Source organism: Taudactylus pleione, unplaced genomic scaffold (assembly GCF_031769625.1).
Source record: "Taudactylus pleione unplaced genomic scaffold, aTauple2 ptg000019l, whole genome shotgun sequence".
Classification (NCBI taxonomy): Eukaryota; Metazoa; Chordata; class Amphibia; order Anura; family Myobatrachidae; genus Taudactylus; species Taudactylus pleione.
In genome coordinates this window covers 26783145-26798067 of record NW_028284421.1, presented here as the reverse complement: position 1 = coordinate 26798067, position 14923 = coordinate 26783145, and the positions used below count along the sequence as shown (strand labels likewise).

General features: G+C 43.0%; 1 protein-coding gene across 8 annotated transcripts in view; it reads left to right on the top strand.

Annotated features, from left to right (window-relative positions):
• The window catches only part of HMG20A (high mobility group 20A), a 41221-nt gene extending 26360 nt beyond the window's left edge, over positions 1–14861 (top strand). For 7 of the 8 annotated variants that reach the window (XM_088443923.1, XM_088443941.1, XM_088443931.1 and 4 more), the window contains 5 exons: positions 12242–12374; positions 12641–12672; positions 13945–14020; positions 14170–14385; positions 14522–14861. In XM_088443923.1, coding sequence (XP_088300049.1) covers positions 12242–12374; positions 12641–12672; positions 13945–14020; positions 14170–14385; positions 14522–14658 — 594 coding nt within the window. In that variant the 3' untranslated portion in view covers positions 14659–14861. The remainder of the gene's footprint in view (positions 1–12241; positions 12375–12640; positions 12673–13944; positions 14021–14169; positions 14386–14521) is intronic. The other variant, XM_088443943.1, reaches the window with a different exon arrangement.
• The last annotated feature ends 62 nt before the right edge of the window (positions 14862–14923 follow it).

Genomic DNA, 14923 nt, shown 5'->3' with positions numbered 1-14923 from the left:
TTTCCCGCTTGCAGCAATTGTGCCCCTAAAGACCCTGCCCCCTCACTTACACAAGCATATGAGTGGACAGGTCACTGTCTCATGTGAAATAATCATCTTTTTCTGTATCATTCTAATCCATGATGAATCCTGATAGGCTGTTCTTTCCCCACCTACTACAAAATTGAAGATATATTGGATGAGTAGGAGTTTAAGACTGAATACAAAATACATTAAAGTACACAGACTGTACTCAAGATATCTTAAGTTACTTTATCCCAGGATCTATCTGTAATGCCAAACTTTTTGTAAACTCATTTGGACAAGACCTTCTTTACCTTCTGTGTCATTAAATGAAATATATTTTGGAGCAATGTTAATTGCGGGAATCTCTATACAAATACATGTTGGCAAGTTAAAAATAAATTATAATTACAACATCAAGCTTTTGGGTGTAGTATGATATATCAACATTTATAAAGTTGACCTGCTAATGTCAACATGATCATAATTTGACGTTCATAATGTAGAACCTGATGAAATGTTGACATATCGTTTCCGGTGGTTCAGTGGTGACTTACCTACTCCCGACGGCTGCATCTGCGTTTTTCAGGTTAAAACGGTCATGTGAGTGTCACTGCTGTAAGAGTCGTCTGACTGAGCGACTTTCTGGTAAATATAGTCCACCCTATCCCTAATTCCTACCCCTACCCTCCTTCTAGTGCCTAATGCCGCATATCCACTAAATGATTCGCGCCATGAGCTATATCGTTTAGTGTCTCCCCGTCAGTGATGTGCTCAATGTCCTTAACAACATTAAGCACACACACTGAACGATATCATTCATGATCTCGTTCAGTGGCGGCACCATCACTCATCCCCGAATCTGCACAACCTGACCATATTGTCAGGTTGGACCGCAGGTTCTGGCGATGAGCGACGTGGTCAACGACCAGCACTACTGCGCATCACTGGACGTTGACGGCATATCCACTGGACGATATAATGAACAATAACGATATCGTTCAATTGTTCATTATATCATCTAGTGGATATGCGGCTTTAGTCAGAACTACACAACACCTTTTCTACTTCAGTGTCCATAGGGCTCCACAGCAGGGAGACATTGGGGTGTAGGTGGGATCTGGAGGATTGGACACCAACAGCAAAGCTTTTCAATCCCAGGATGCTTCGGTCCTTTCCCCTATACCCCGCCCACAGCCTGAGGGCACTTCAGTTTCGGTGGTGTCTGGCAGGAGCTGGACCACCATTATAACGGTGGGCTGTATTAAGCAGCTGAAGCTTTACTTTACTTTTATTGACTTTTTTTATTTTTTTCCTTCGGACGTGTTTGCTGCCGCCCCATCACCCCTCCGTGGCGCCGTGACACCAAGCCTGTGCCAGGTACTTCTGGCGGGGCTCCGAGGGAGACTAGCTAGCAGGCTCCCCGGACCGCAGACTGCAGCCCGGAATCCAGGGGACAGGTAGGTCGGAACCCCGTTTGCGCGGTCCCACGTCTTTAGTGCAGTCTTGTCTCAGGAGACAGACCGGAAACGCTGTTGTGGACACTGGATTTGCCCACTAATCCTCTAGTCCACCGGGGCATAACTTTACTGGCACAGAGGCATATTTTAAAGGCCAGGGGACCTGGTGATTAACGTCAGCCAGGTGATCAGGCGCTCTCCCTCCAGCCCTCCCCCAGCTCAGGGTGCCTTTCCACTGCAGTCTTGGTGTTCCCTGAGCTGCTCCAACCTCACCCTCCGCCCCCTCAGAGAAGCGCGCAGCCATTTTAGGCAAGCAGGTCTCTGGGAAACTCTGGGTCCAGTCTCTTTGTATAATTTCCCTACGGGCCAGGTTATACTGCGCTGTATCCTACCAGCCACTGTGTTTTGTTTAGTCAATTTTAGTGCCCATTGCAGACATGTAATGTTTTTTTCTGCGTGACTTGTGCTAGCGCTAATATCTACTTTCTATACTGTCAGTTATACCTCTCCCTTATTTTTCTACTGTACCCTGGTACCCTAAGGTATTTGGGGCTTCCTTGTACCTCACATCTGCTATATAACTGTGAGAGCTATCACATACTATATACCGCGATTGCACACGACAGCCATGGCCAAAAGTTTTGAGAATGACACTAGTATTGATTTTCACAGTCTACTGCTTCAGTTTTTATGATGGCAATTTGCATATACTCAAGAATGTCATGAAGAGTGATCAGATGAATTGCAATTAATTGCAAAGTCCCTCTTTACCATGGCAATGAACTTAATCCCAAAAACATTTCCACTGCATTTCAGCCCTGCCACAAAAGGACCAGCTGACATCATGTCAGTGATTCTCTCGTCAGCACGGGTGAGTGTGTCAATGAGGACAAGGCAGGAGATCACTCTGTCATGCTGATTGAGTTAGAATAACAGACTTTAAACTTTAAATGGAGGGTGGAGCTTGAAATCATTGTTCTTCTTCTGTTAACCATGGTTACCTGCAATGATCCATTTATCGGATCATCAAGAACTTCAAGGAGGAGAGGTTCAATAGTTGTGAAGAAGGCTTTAGGGCGCCCAAGAACATCCAGCAATCACCAGCACCGTCTTCTAAAGTTGATTCAGCAGTGGGATCGGGGCACCATCAGTGCAGAACTTGCTCAGGAACGGCAGCAGGCATGTGTAAGTGCATCTGAGGTGAACACTTTTGGAGGATGTCCTGGTGTCAAGAAGGGCAGCAAAGAAGCCACTTCTCTCCAGGAATAACATCAGGGACAGACCGATATTCTGCAAAAGGTACAGGGATTGGACTGTTGAGGATTGGGGTAAAGTTATTTTCTCTGATGAATCCCCTTCCAGATTGTTTGGGGCATCTGCAAATACGCTTGTCCGGAGAAGGAAAGGTGAGTGTTACCATCAGTCCTGTGTCATACCAACAGTAAAGCATCCTGAGGCCATTCATATGTGGGGTTGCTTCTCAGCCAAGGGAGTGGGCTCACTCACAATTTTGCCTAAGAACACAGCCATGAATAAAGAATGGTACCAAAACATCCTCCAAGAGCAACTTCTCCCAACCATCCAAGAACAGTTTGGGACGAACAATGCCCTTTCCAGCATGATTGAGCACCTTGCCATAAGGCAAAAATGATAACTAAGTGGCTCGGGGAACAAAACATCTAAATTTTGTGTCCATGGCCAGGAAACTCCCCAGACCTTAATCCTATTGAGAATTTGTGGTCAATCCTCAAGAGGCGGGTGGACAAACAAAAACTCACAAATTCTGACAAACTCCAAGCATTGATTAGGCAAGACTGGGTGGCCATCAGTCAGTATGTGATTGACAGCATGCCAGGGCAAATTGCAGAGGTCTTGAAAAAGAAGGCTCAACACTGCAAATATTGACTCTTTGCATAAACTTAATGTTAATGTAATTGTCAATAAAAGCCTTTGACACTTATGAAATGCTTGTAATTTTACTTCAGTATACCATAGTAACATCTGACAAAAAGGTCTGAAAACACAAGCCGCAAACTTTGTGAAAACCAATACTTGTGTCATTCTCAAAACTTTTGGCCATGGCTGTACACTGTGCCATATATAGTGCGGTTGCACACTACTTTGTGCCATATTACACATACTGCAAGGTATTCATTGCACTGTATCATACTGTGTATTCTATTATTCTTGTGGCTATGCCTCCCCCATGGATAGCTGTACTGTCTACCTCAGTACAGAGTTTGGCTAATATTTCTACGGTTTTTCAGCAAATGCTAAACCTTTAAGATGTCCGTCCACTTTAAGACATGAAAACGACTGCACGATTATGACATTGTAATCATGCAGTCGTTTGTCAGTCTGTGATGTGCCTACACTGAACGAGTAGTCGTTCAGTGTAGGCACATCAATCATCTGCAAACATGCAAGCTCCCCAGAGACTCTTCTCCGCCATCTGCAGTAACCATTGCCTTTCTACAAATGCATGGTTGGTTGATCAACTGGAAAAAGTCTTCCGGACACTCTCTCAAAGGATGGTATATTTGGGAGCCCTCCTGCACTCTCTGGTTCAGAGAATTTTCCTAACATCGGACAAGATTTCAGCACTGCAGCACAGGCTGCGCAAACTGCTCCACAATCGCAGAGTGTCAATTTACTCTGCAATGCAGGCCTTGGGATCAATGGTGTCCACCTTCGACATAATGGAATTCGCCCAGTTTCACTCCAGGCCACTACAACACCTGATCCTCTCCAGGTGGAACGGGCTATCCCATCTGTTTAGATCCCCAACGGTCACCCTCCCCCCAGAGATTTACCTGTCCCTAGCCTGGTGGCTCCAGATTTCCCTTTTGAACAAGTCGTCCCTTTTTGATCCCGGACTGGGCTCTCCTCACCACGGACGCAAGCCTCTGAGGGTGGGGCAAAGTAACCGGCCAGTACTTCTTCCAGGGCCAATGGTCCACAGTCCAGGCAGTGCTACCAATCAATATCCTGGAAATTCGAGCCATCTACAGAGCTCTCACTGTGGCTCAGAATATTCTGAAAAACGGACCAGTACAAGTACAGTCCGACAATGCCACGCTGTGGCCTACCTCAATCACCAAGATGCACTCGAAGTCAGTCAGCAATGACAGAAGTGTCCCACATTCTCACATGTGCCGAACACAATCTCCCAGCCATCTCTGCAGTGTTCATCCCGGGGATTCTCAATTGGGAAGCTGATTTCCTCAGCCGTCACAACGTGCACGCAGGAGAATGGTCTCTACATACAGAAGTCATTCAGCTTCTGGTGGACAAATGGGGTCTTCCAGAAGTGGATCTCATTGCCCCAAGACATAACCACAAACTTCCAGTTTATGGAGCCAGAACAAAGGTTCCTGACGCGGCCTTCATAGATGCCTTCTCGGTAAAATGGAACCTCCAGTTGGCATATTTCTTCCCTCCAAAATCCCTGCTTCCTTGAGTGGTTCAGAAGTTCAGACAGGAGGGAGGCACAGTCCTGTTAATAGCTTCTGCTTGGCCCAGATGTCATTGGTACTCCGATCTTCGAAGGCTTGCCATAGACGTTACTCTTCAACTTCCTCTACGAATAGACCTGTTGTTTCAGGGTCCATGTCTACAACTGGGCCAGTCTGTCTTTAACGGCGTGGCTCTTGAAACATCCCTCCTAACGACTAAGGGTTTCTCCAGCTCTGTGGTCCAGACCATGCTCAGAGCATGTAAACCGGCCTCAGCCAGGATTTACCACAGAATATGGCATACATATTTCCCATGGTGTGCTCCAAAGAACTATGACCCTCAAGTCTTTAAAGTTTCTCGTATTCTTGCCTTTATTCAGGCTGGCCTAGGCCTAGGCCTCCACCTATCTCTCAAAGTGCAGGTCTCTGCTTTGTCTATCTGGTGTCAGCACAGAATTGCTCCTATACCAGATATTCACACCTTCATGCAAGGTGTTCTATGTATACAACCTCCCTTTTGTCCCTCCTGTGGCTCTATGGGTTTTGTCAGTGTTGCTCAAAGCACTTCAGGAACCTCGATTTGAACCCCTGGAATCCGTTATTGTCAAATGGCTCACTGCGAAGACTTTCTTCTGGCTATAGCGTCTGCCCGTAGGCTACTGGATTTAGGGGCGCTTTCCTGTCGCTCCCCCTTTTAATATTTCATCACGACAAGACTGTTCTTTGAAACACACCCAGGCTTCCTTCCCAAAGTAGTTTCTCTCTTCCACTTGAATGAGGATATTGTGGTTTCGGCCTTTAATTCACCAAACCTCTCGGCAGGTGAGGCCTCTTTGGATGGGGTCTGTGCTCTGAAGATCTATGTGGACCGTACTACTTCCATCAGGAAATCGGACTCCATCTTTGTCCTATATGGATTCCATAAGAAGGGATGGCCAGCTAACAGACAGTCATGCGAATCCATCTGGCCAGAGTCTATTTCACAGGCTTACACGCAGACTGGCCTTCCTGTGCTGACTACAGTTTCTGCTCATTCTACTCGCTCTGTGGGTCCCTCGTGGGCAGCCCTGCGTGGCGCCTCAGCTGAACAGCTATGCAAGGCAGCCACCTGGTCTTCTGTCCACACCTTTCTTAGGTTTTATGCCTTTGATACATTTGCCTCTCAGGATGCTTCCTTCAGGCGTAGGGTTCTATCAGTTTGGGACAGTTTGGGACTGCTTTGGGACATCCCCAATGTCTCCCTTTGGAACCCTATGGACCCTGAAGAAGAAGAAAAGGAGAGTTTTATGGTAAAATCTACCTTCATTAACTCTTTCTTCAAAGTCCGTAGGGCACTTGCCCTGACGCACCTGGCTTCTATGGGCTTCTCTTCTTAATCACTTGTTACCTTCTCTGCGCGAGTGTGATTCTTCAGTGTACTAGTCTTGCTTCTCTCCTGTCTGCTCCTGCCTTGGGCTTGTTAACAAAACTGAAGTGCCCACAGGTTGTGTGCTGGGTATAGGGGGAAGGGCCGGAGCATCTTGGGATTGAAAAGCTTTGCTGTTGGTGTCCGGTCTTCCAGGTCGCACCTACAACCCACTGTCTCCCTGTGGACCCTATGGACTTTGAAGAAAGAGAGTTAACAAAGGTAAGTTTTACCATAACTCTCCTTTTTCAGTGATCTTTGTTATATGCAATTCCTACCCCCTTCACCAACAATATAAAGTATACCTGGGTTTTGCATCTGCATTGATCACCATACATCTTTTAATGGGAAGAACATTTTGTGATCTAAGACGCCAAAACTTGATATCAAATGTCTGTCTTGGTTCTCTGCTTTAAACAAAGCATGTGCCTCTTTCATGTGTGTTATAAGAGTATTTGTGTACACGGCTTCTAGTACCATGTTTCCACATAGTTATTTCATCATGCATACCTGCAGTAGTATATACAATGTCTGATGGACATAAGACTGTTACCATGATTTCTCTATCTTCTGTAGGCCTATTGTTTGTGCCATTTTCTTTGGCTTTATGTAGTTTTAAACCCACCTTGTCCTCCTTGTTACCTGGTGATATTGGCAAGGCTTTCACGGTGCTCTATACTGCCTTACCAAGAGCCTGTGGTGTTCTAGAAGGTGAAGTCATAGAGGTAGAAGCCATGGGAGAAGACACCTGATAGCTTCTTCTCCTCCTCCGTGGCAGCTCTGCAGTTTTTCTGCCGTTCCTTAGCTGCCTCAGACTGTTCCTTTCTCTATCTCATTGTCCTAGTTCTGGCCTTTGTCTGCCGTACCCTTTTCTGACGTTTTCTATCTTTCTCCCCATAACTGGCGAATTCCTTTTTCTCTGGTAACATCTTCTCTGATTTTCAGCCTCTTTGCTGTCTGTTCAATGTCCATGTTTGATAATGTTTGATGGCAGAATAAACATGGATGTTATAGTTTGCACTTCGCTACCTTCCTTTAAACACCATGGGGGAAATGTAATAGCCTGAGAGATGCAGACATTGGTGCGATTCCGGTGAGTCTGCCTGATGTTTTATAGTGGCAATAATTGGAAAGTTAAAATTTTACCTTTTAAATTATTGCCGCTTTAAAACATCAGACAGATCTGCCGCATGTTGCAGAATATCACATTTCCTCGCCCAAGCGATCTAAACAGAAAGTTGCTACTAATGAGCTCTAATGAGAATATCAGAAAATAAAAATACATTGCACTAGGGAGAAAATGTACAACACAGTAACAATGTCGCATACATGACTCAAGGCTCATACACACGGGACGATGTGCTATATGAACGATATTGGTGAAAGATTTCCCTTGAACTTTCTGTAGTGCAGGACAATATATTTCAGTGAGGTCATCCTGCCACATCTCTGAACATGCAATTCTAGACGATATAGTCAGATTGGCCTTCATGTACGGACGACAAAAGACGTTAACGACCCGCGGGAGTGCGCATCGTTGGCCGTTCACTGCATACACACTGAACGATATATCGTTGAACGATATAGTTATCGTCTATATCGTTCCTAAAAATCATTGTGTGTATGCGGATTCACTCGTATGTGACATAAATGCCCATTCTAATGACCATTCTAATACTAAAAATATATTATTCTTCATTTTTTTTATTGTAGAAAAGCTGAAGTGAATTGCTTATGCACACCAAAAATGGATTTTGGAATGTACACAAAATAATCTGGGGGGGAAATATTGTGGAAAGGGTCATGTATGTGACTGATGAAAATGCCCTGAGTCTTTTCTGATGCACAGTATGCCCAGAATACAGCTAACTATTTGCATTGAAAATAGATAATAAATATACAAAGGACATTTTAAGTGAAGTATAGGTAGGATAAAGTAAAAACACATAATATGCAATTTATATCTAGCTCCAAGCTTTTGAGACAAAAATAAAGTTAAACACAAGTAAGATCACACTTATTTCAGTGTGAATGGTAAGTGTTATCTATCACAATTAACCACTTAACTGGCTAATATTTTTTCCAAACATCGTTCAGAGATTGTCGTTTTTTTTATGATTGAATTAGGTCAAGAAGATCTTTTTAAAATTTATCCAACACATTTTTATTTACAATTATATATTTTTTTCAACACCGTATACCAGTGGTTCCCAAACTTTTTGGAATCATGGCGCCCTAGAGTACCAGCTTTGTTTTCACGGCACCCCTAAGCCAAACGTTTGTTATTGAAAAATTTAGTAAAGTAGTAAAGTAAATTGTGCTTACCTGTCATCGTTAGACTCAGTTATGTGGTTGTGGACAGGTTTGAGCTTCTGTTTGTCCACATATTTACATTACATTGACCATAAATAATTAGATTTGGTGCTGGACCACCAACCTGAGGCACCCCTGCAAGTGTCCCGAGGCACCCCAGGGTGCCACGGCGCACAGTTTGGGAACCACTGCCGTATACCATAAAAGTAGCCATTTTTATGGTATACTGTAGTGAATACCATCGACGGTTAAAAACCATCAGGCATTGATGGTACAGCCATCACTAGAGAAGCATCAATGGTTTAGCCATAAATGGTTGAGCTCTGCACAAAATCGAGTTTTCCGATATTTCGGAAAATCAATAGTAACGATGATTGGGACTGCCTGGGGTGGGGGCACTGGGGATGGCCATCGGTGGGTTAACCATCGATGGTTGATAATTGATGGCCATCTCTAAGTGGCCCTATTATGTTTATACACAGTGGAGGCAGGCTGGCTCTCCCCAGCAGCTGCTCCTCTGCATCTGCCGGGTATACAGTGAGGTGGGACAGGCGCTGCTGTCAGTAGATTTTCCCAGAGGATGCTTCTCTGCAGCCGCCGGTATGCACAGGGGGGGACAGGTTGGATTTGCTGGTGGCTGCTTCTCTCTACAGCCGCCGGGATGTGGGTTCCACTGAGCTGCCGATAACTTGACCAGCAGTAACTGCGGCAGAGGAGTCTGGAGGTCCCTGTGAGATGGGCTACAGCCGCCCCCTGGGCTTTTCAGACTAGTTGCATCTGATGTGACCATGCCAGGCAAGTGGATAAAAAATGCAAACAATGCACAGGATGGATAAAAACTGTTTACTTTACCTTTATCCTGCCCATATATATCGGCCTCCGCTGTATGGTGCAGGTGCTAAAAGCCAATCGGTATAGGTCGCAAGTATAGGTCTCGAGGTTAGAGAATTGAAATCCAGAAGGTTCTGTAAATTCAATTAAAGTGTGCTGGTGTGAATTCTGCATTATAATTTTCTTACCTTGAGACCTATACTGATTGGCATTTAACATCTTCACCACACAGCTAAGCCTGATGTATATGGGCAGGATAAAGGTAAAATAAACCCACACTTTTTATCCATTATTATTTGCATTTTGTTTATGCCAGGCCACAATACTGCCCCTCACACGCAAACATACAGCAGGATACGCACGGCAATACAGCCGCAAGATCCAGGGAAGTCCTTACATCTTAACTATTCTCTTCCACAATAGTGCCCAGTAGTTCCTGATGCTGTGATTTCTGTAAATTTGAGGTGGAAAGAAGGTCGACCTGTGCACAGCAATAAGAATTGGATATCATCTGGATACCCCGTCCATAGTGCTATGCTGATATTTGTCATTGAGGATTTCCGACAAAGACAAAAGACTATAAATAGAACCAATTGACATATGGACGAACTGGATATTTTTGCACACTGATTCCCTAAATTGTTATATAACATATTAGAACAACCACCCTACAGCATCAATTGGTGGTTCAATTGGACATTTGATATCCACAACACTCCACTATTTACACAGTACACCATTAGAAACAATTAGGACCTTAGAGCACTGGCACAATATTCACTTTTATTCCTGTATGCTTATGAGAGGTTGGGACACCTTGCATGTTCATAGCAGCTAGAGGGACGTCATGCACCTTAGTAGCGCTAACCGTCAACATTCCTTACATTTTGAATAAATGTTTGGCTACAGCTGGGAGATAAATACCAGTTCCAAAAAACCTTTAATATGAAACCATTCCATCCTTGGGCATACATCATGCAGCTTTCATAAGATACATATACTGGAAGTATGCAGAATGAAAGCATGCAAATGTATATACAGGAAGACAAATATTGTACCCAGTCTTGTGTACTGAGAATGTCGTCTTAAAATCTAAATTTGGCGTAAACACATAACTTGTCAGGGACACGCTTTGAAGTAATTTATTTTTAGGAGCGTAAAGTAAAAGGTTTTATTTTTTTTCTGAAACGTGTTGATGTGCACACAATATTTACCACTTACAGGACATTTTCACCCAGATATGTACATTTAGTTTTTGGTGCGTTCCCCCAAATTCTAACAAAAAGCAACTTGTCTGTGTATATGATAATCCTATGATACAGTGCCCCCCCCCCCCCCCTTCTTATCATAAGATCCAGCACTGCTCTGCTCTTTGTGGTGGGCCTTTCTAATTACCAAGATTGTAAGTGAATAGTAGAAGGGCATTTACAACCTATCTTGGTGTTTGACAGGGATAGAGTCGTAATGTTGACACTGAAGGGTTAGGGTTAGGCACTAGGGGGATGAATAGGGATATACCCACAGCTGGAAGCACTGCACAATTACCTGGAAGTCACCAGGATGTCACCGCAGGACCAGGTAAACACTGCTGGAGCCACCGAACCAGATAAATCACCACTAGACCACCAGGAACATTTTATATGTTGATATTTCATCAGTGTCTATGATGATTGTCGACAAAATATACCACACCCATTTGAAAAATCTGTCTTGGGAGCACAACAGATTTTCTTTTTTAATTGTACTTTAGTGTTAAAAAACAACAAAAAAGTTATTTTTGTTCATTTTATGCAGTAAAATGCCTCATGGACGTAATAGATTTGAGTGGTTATTAATTTAGTTCTTTGCCTTAAACTTGTAGTCTGGTAATTTGGTGTCTTCAGTTTGTGAGTTGTACTGTATATGTTTTATCCATAGAACATACCAGTATAAAATGTCATAAGCAATGATGCATATCACTAGCCTTAGAGTGCCTGGAAAGTTGCTCTTATTTGTTATGGCATCTGTATTATTGCGCTTGGCTGCCCTATTTATCCTATTATACTTTATCCACCTTAAGAACAAAGAGATGAGGCAGCACTACTGCTCCAGCCCTATCCCTCATTTTCAGTAATAACTATGCCCATGGACCTTGCAGTACACAATAAAGGAAGTATCATTCTTTTTTGTGCATCTAAAGTAATGAAAATGGTGTCAAACACTCTGAAACCATCTTTCTTCCAGTCACCAGAATTAATATAATTCAGTTACTGCGAACAGGTTCTGCAGATTTCTTTGTTTTTTTACTGTATCACAGAACGAATGCATGGTGGTAGCAATAAATAAGACCTTGTTTAAATACAAATCTATGACGAAAATAATGTTTGTAAATAGGTTATCTTCCTCCCACTTACATACATTGTAATCAGGAAGTGAGCTGCACCTTATCAGGGTCATGGGAAGATGAAAACTGATAGGAGTAAGTGCATTCTCTTATGCATTTTAGTTTTGTATACATTAAGACAGCTTCTATATACTGTAGTAAACTAATAATGGTCTATTAGATAAAGGTGGTTTTGGAAAAATGTATTTGTGACCACTACAATCCAAGAAGAAGTCTGTTTATTCTACACCCATTTATTCTCCTTATCTGTCTCTGGCTATTCCATCTTCATACTGTCCTCCATCTATTTCCTTGTTCTCTAGTTATACCTTCTGAATACTCCATCTCCCCTGCCCCTCTCCCCCAACCTCTCTCCGCCTCTCCCAGAACTGAGCTATGTGTGTTGTTCTAGCATTACCTGGATGAAGCGGAAAGAGACAAGGAACGGTATACAAAGGAACTGCAGCAGTATGAGAAAACAGAGGCCTTCCGATCTTACAGCCACAAGGCACAGAGTCGTCAGAAGGGGAGGCAGCAGAGGCAGGGTGAGGTGTGGTGATGTGTGGTGGTGAGAAGGGTTTGTATGACTGGAAGGCAGGGTTGTAAAGAGAGAGCATGAGCTAGATCGCTAGACTGAGGAAAGAAGTATTGTTATATAGAGGCAGAAGTAATGTGTGTCTGGTCTGGCATCAAGTTGAATTTAAGGTATGGGGAAGGCAATTTGGTGCTGGACTATGGGCATTGGGGATCAATACATGTTAATGGGTTGAGAAGAGAGAATTTCCGTCATGATTCGTCTCTCTATTTTTAGAAGGATCTCGTACAATCTCCAGAGACCCTGAGGTGAGGATTCGTCTCCATAATAAGCCCCTTCTAATTGTTTTATCCACCTGCGATTTCTGACTGACTTTATCACACTCAGCACTGCAAAAAATCCTCTTTGCTGGGTTTTGGATATTTCGATAAAGATTGCATTAAGAAGGAAATCATGAGTTTATAGACTCCATAATTAGGCTAAAAAGCTGTTTAAGTTTTAAATCAATATGAACAAATAGAGCTAGTTTAATCTTGAAAGGGATGACAAATACTAGTGATCCAGCATGAGGTATGAATGGTATTTTAAGGAGAATGAATGAAGTAGGGATGCACTGAACAAATGAAAAATATTAATTGTAAATGTATGTGATTGACAAATACAAGAGGGTAAGAGATGCCAAGGACAGAAAGCTGGGCATGATCAGGCACTATAAGATAAGAATTGGGTGATGAGGCATGGTTGGAGGCAGGAAGTCAGGATAAGGTGAAAGTGTGTGTTGCACAATATGGGTGGTCGGGATATTATTAGTGAGCATTCAGTAAGTACATAGATGACCAGATAATGAGGATGGATTAGGAAGAACCAAGGATCATCTAGCAGTGAGGAGTTGGTGGGGAAAAAATAAATATAGTAGATGAAGGTGGATTGTAGATGTACAAAGACAATGAACAAACGCGTAAGTGGTAGATATAGTGGGCAGGGAAATAGGGGGAGGAGTAGGAACAATGGCAGATGTACAAAGCGGTTGGTTAAAAGGCAATTGTTGGAGATGCCACAAAAAATGACAAAGACAAGAAATAATACTTTTATTTTTCCTGAGTGTTACTTAGTCCTTTTACTCATTCAACACATGTGACGAAGAATCTGCAGGCGTTATGGTGCTAGAACAGTAGGCATCAGTAGTCCTTTTCATTTCCATAATGAAAACATTATTCCCTAGCTTCACTGATGTGAGAAACTAGTTAAGTGTTTGTTAAATTGTGTACAGTCAAGGGAATAATTTATAAATGATTCCCCATTATGCTTTTTTCAGCCTTCTTACCTTTTTCTCTTTCATGACTTAACCCATCCCATATAATTTATTTCCAGTGATTCCCATTTCTGACCACCATAATGTAATTCATTACCGTGTACAATCCTTCCCACTTATCACTGCACCCCTCCTCATATTAACTCTCTTGTCTCCTCCCTTTTGTAGAGCACTGTATCTCTCTCTGCTGCTTTGTTTCTTACTTACCACGTATTTCTTTCCCCTGCACATACTGTTCTCTCCATCCTTTTATTTTCTATACTTTCAGAAAGACTGTGTTCTGAAGGAGAGACCAGTGTTTGATATCCCAATCTTCACAGAGGAATTTTTGAATCACAGCAAAGGTGAGGGTACTGGGTCAATGCTTAAAGATTTATGAGGGTTGAAGATTAAGAAATATGTTGCTGACCGCTAGCAATTTTCTTGTAGTAGCAGCAGGCTACCTTTGTTAGACTTGCTCTTACTTTATTGCCATCCATCATTCAATCTGCAGCTCAGGAAGCAGAGCTAAGACAGCTCAGGAAATCAAACATGGAGTTTGAGGAGCGGAATGCAGCTCTGCAAAAACATGTTGAAAGCATGCGATCTGCAGTGCAGAGACTGGAGGCTGAGCTCAACCAAGAACAAGGGAGAAACACCCTGCTACAACAACATCTACAGAATGTCCGCCAGACTCTTACACACTGCCTACGTGCTGTCCCTATTCCAGGTATATCTATCTCATTTTATTTTATCAGTAAGTAAAAGCTATTCATCATGTATATAATCTATAAGCAAAGTGAGTTCCATTATAAATCACATTTTCATCCACACATTCACTTTCTATCTCTTTCCCTCATACTCAGGTACTGCCGAGACCCCTAGCCTGGAAACCATTGACTCTTATATGAGCCGCCTGCAGAGTGCTGTGCTGACACATCCCAAGGAGAGTGAAGCTCTTATCTCTGGTGTGCGAGATGTGTTAAGTCAGCTTGAGGGTTGAGGAAGGATCTCCCAATTTTGACCTGCACTCTTTACCTTGGTGCTGATAGAGGGTACTGCACACTTGTACAATAGTCACAGCGATCTAAAAGGAACATGGTGGACCGAAGCAACATCCCCTCCCTCGCTGTTAGTTTATCCTGTTTTATATGCTCCGAAGCACTGCATGCAGTATAATAATAAAATTGTCATGTGTTTTTTTTATTTTTTTAACTTTACACTGCATCACCGGCCCATTATATGAACTGTGTGTGTGTATGTATGTA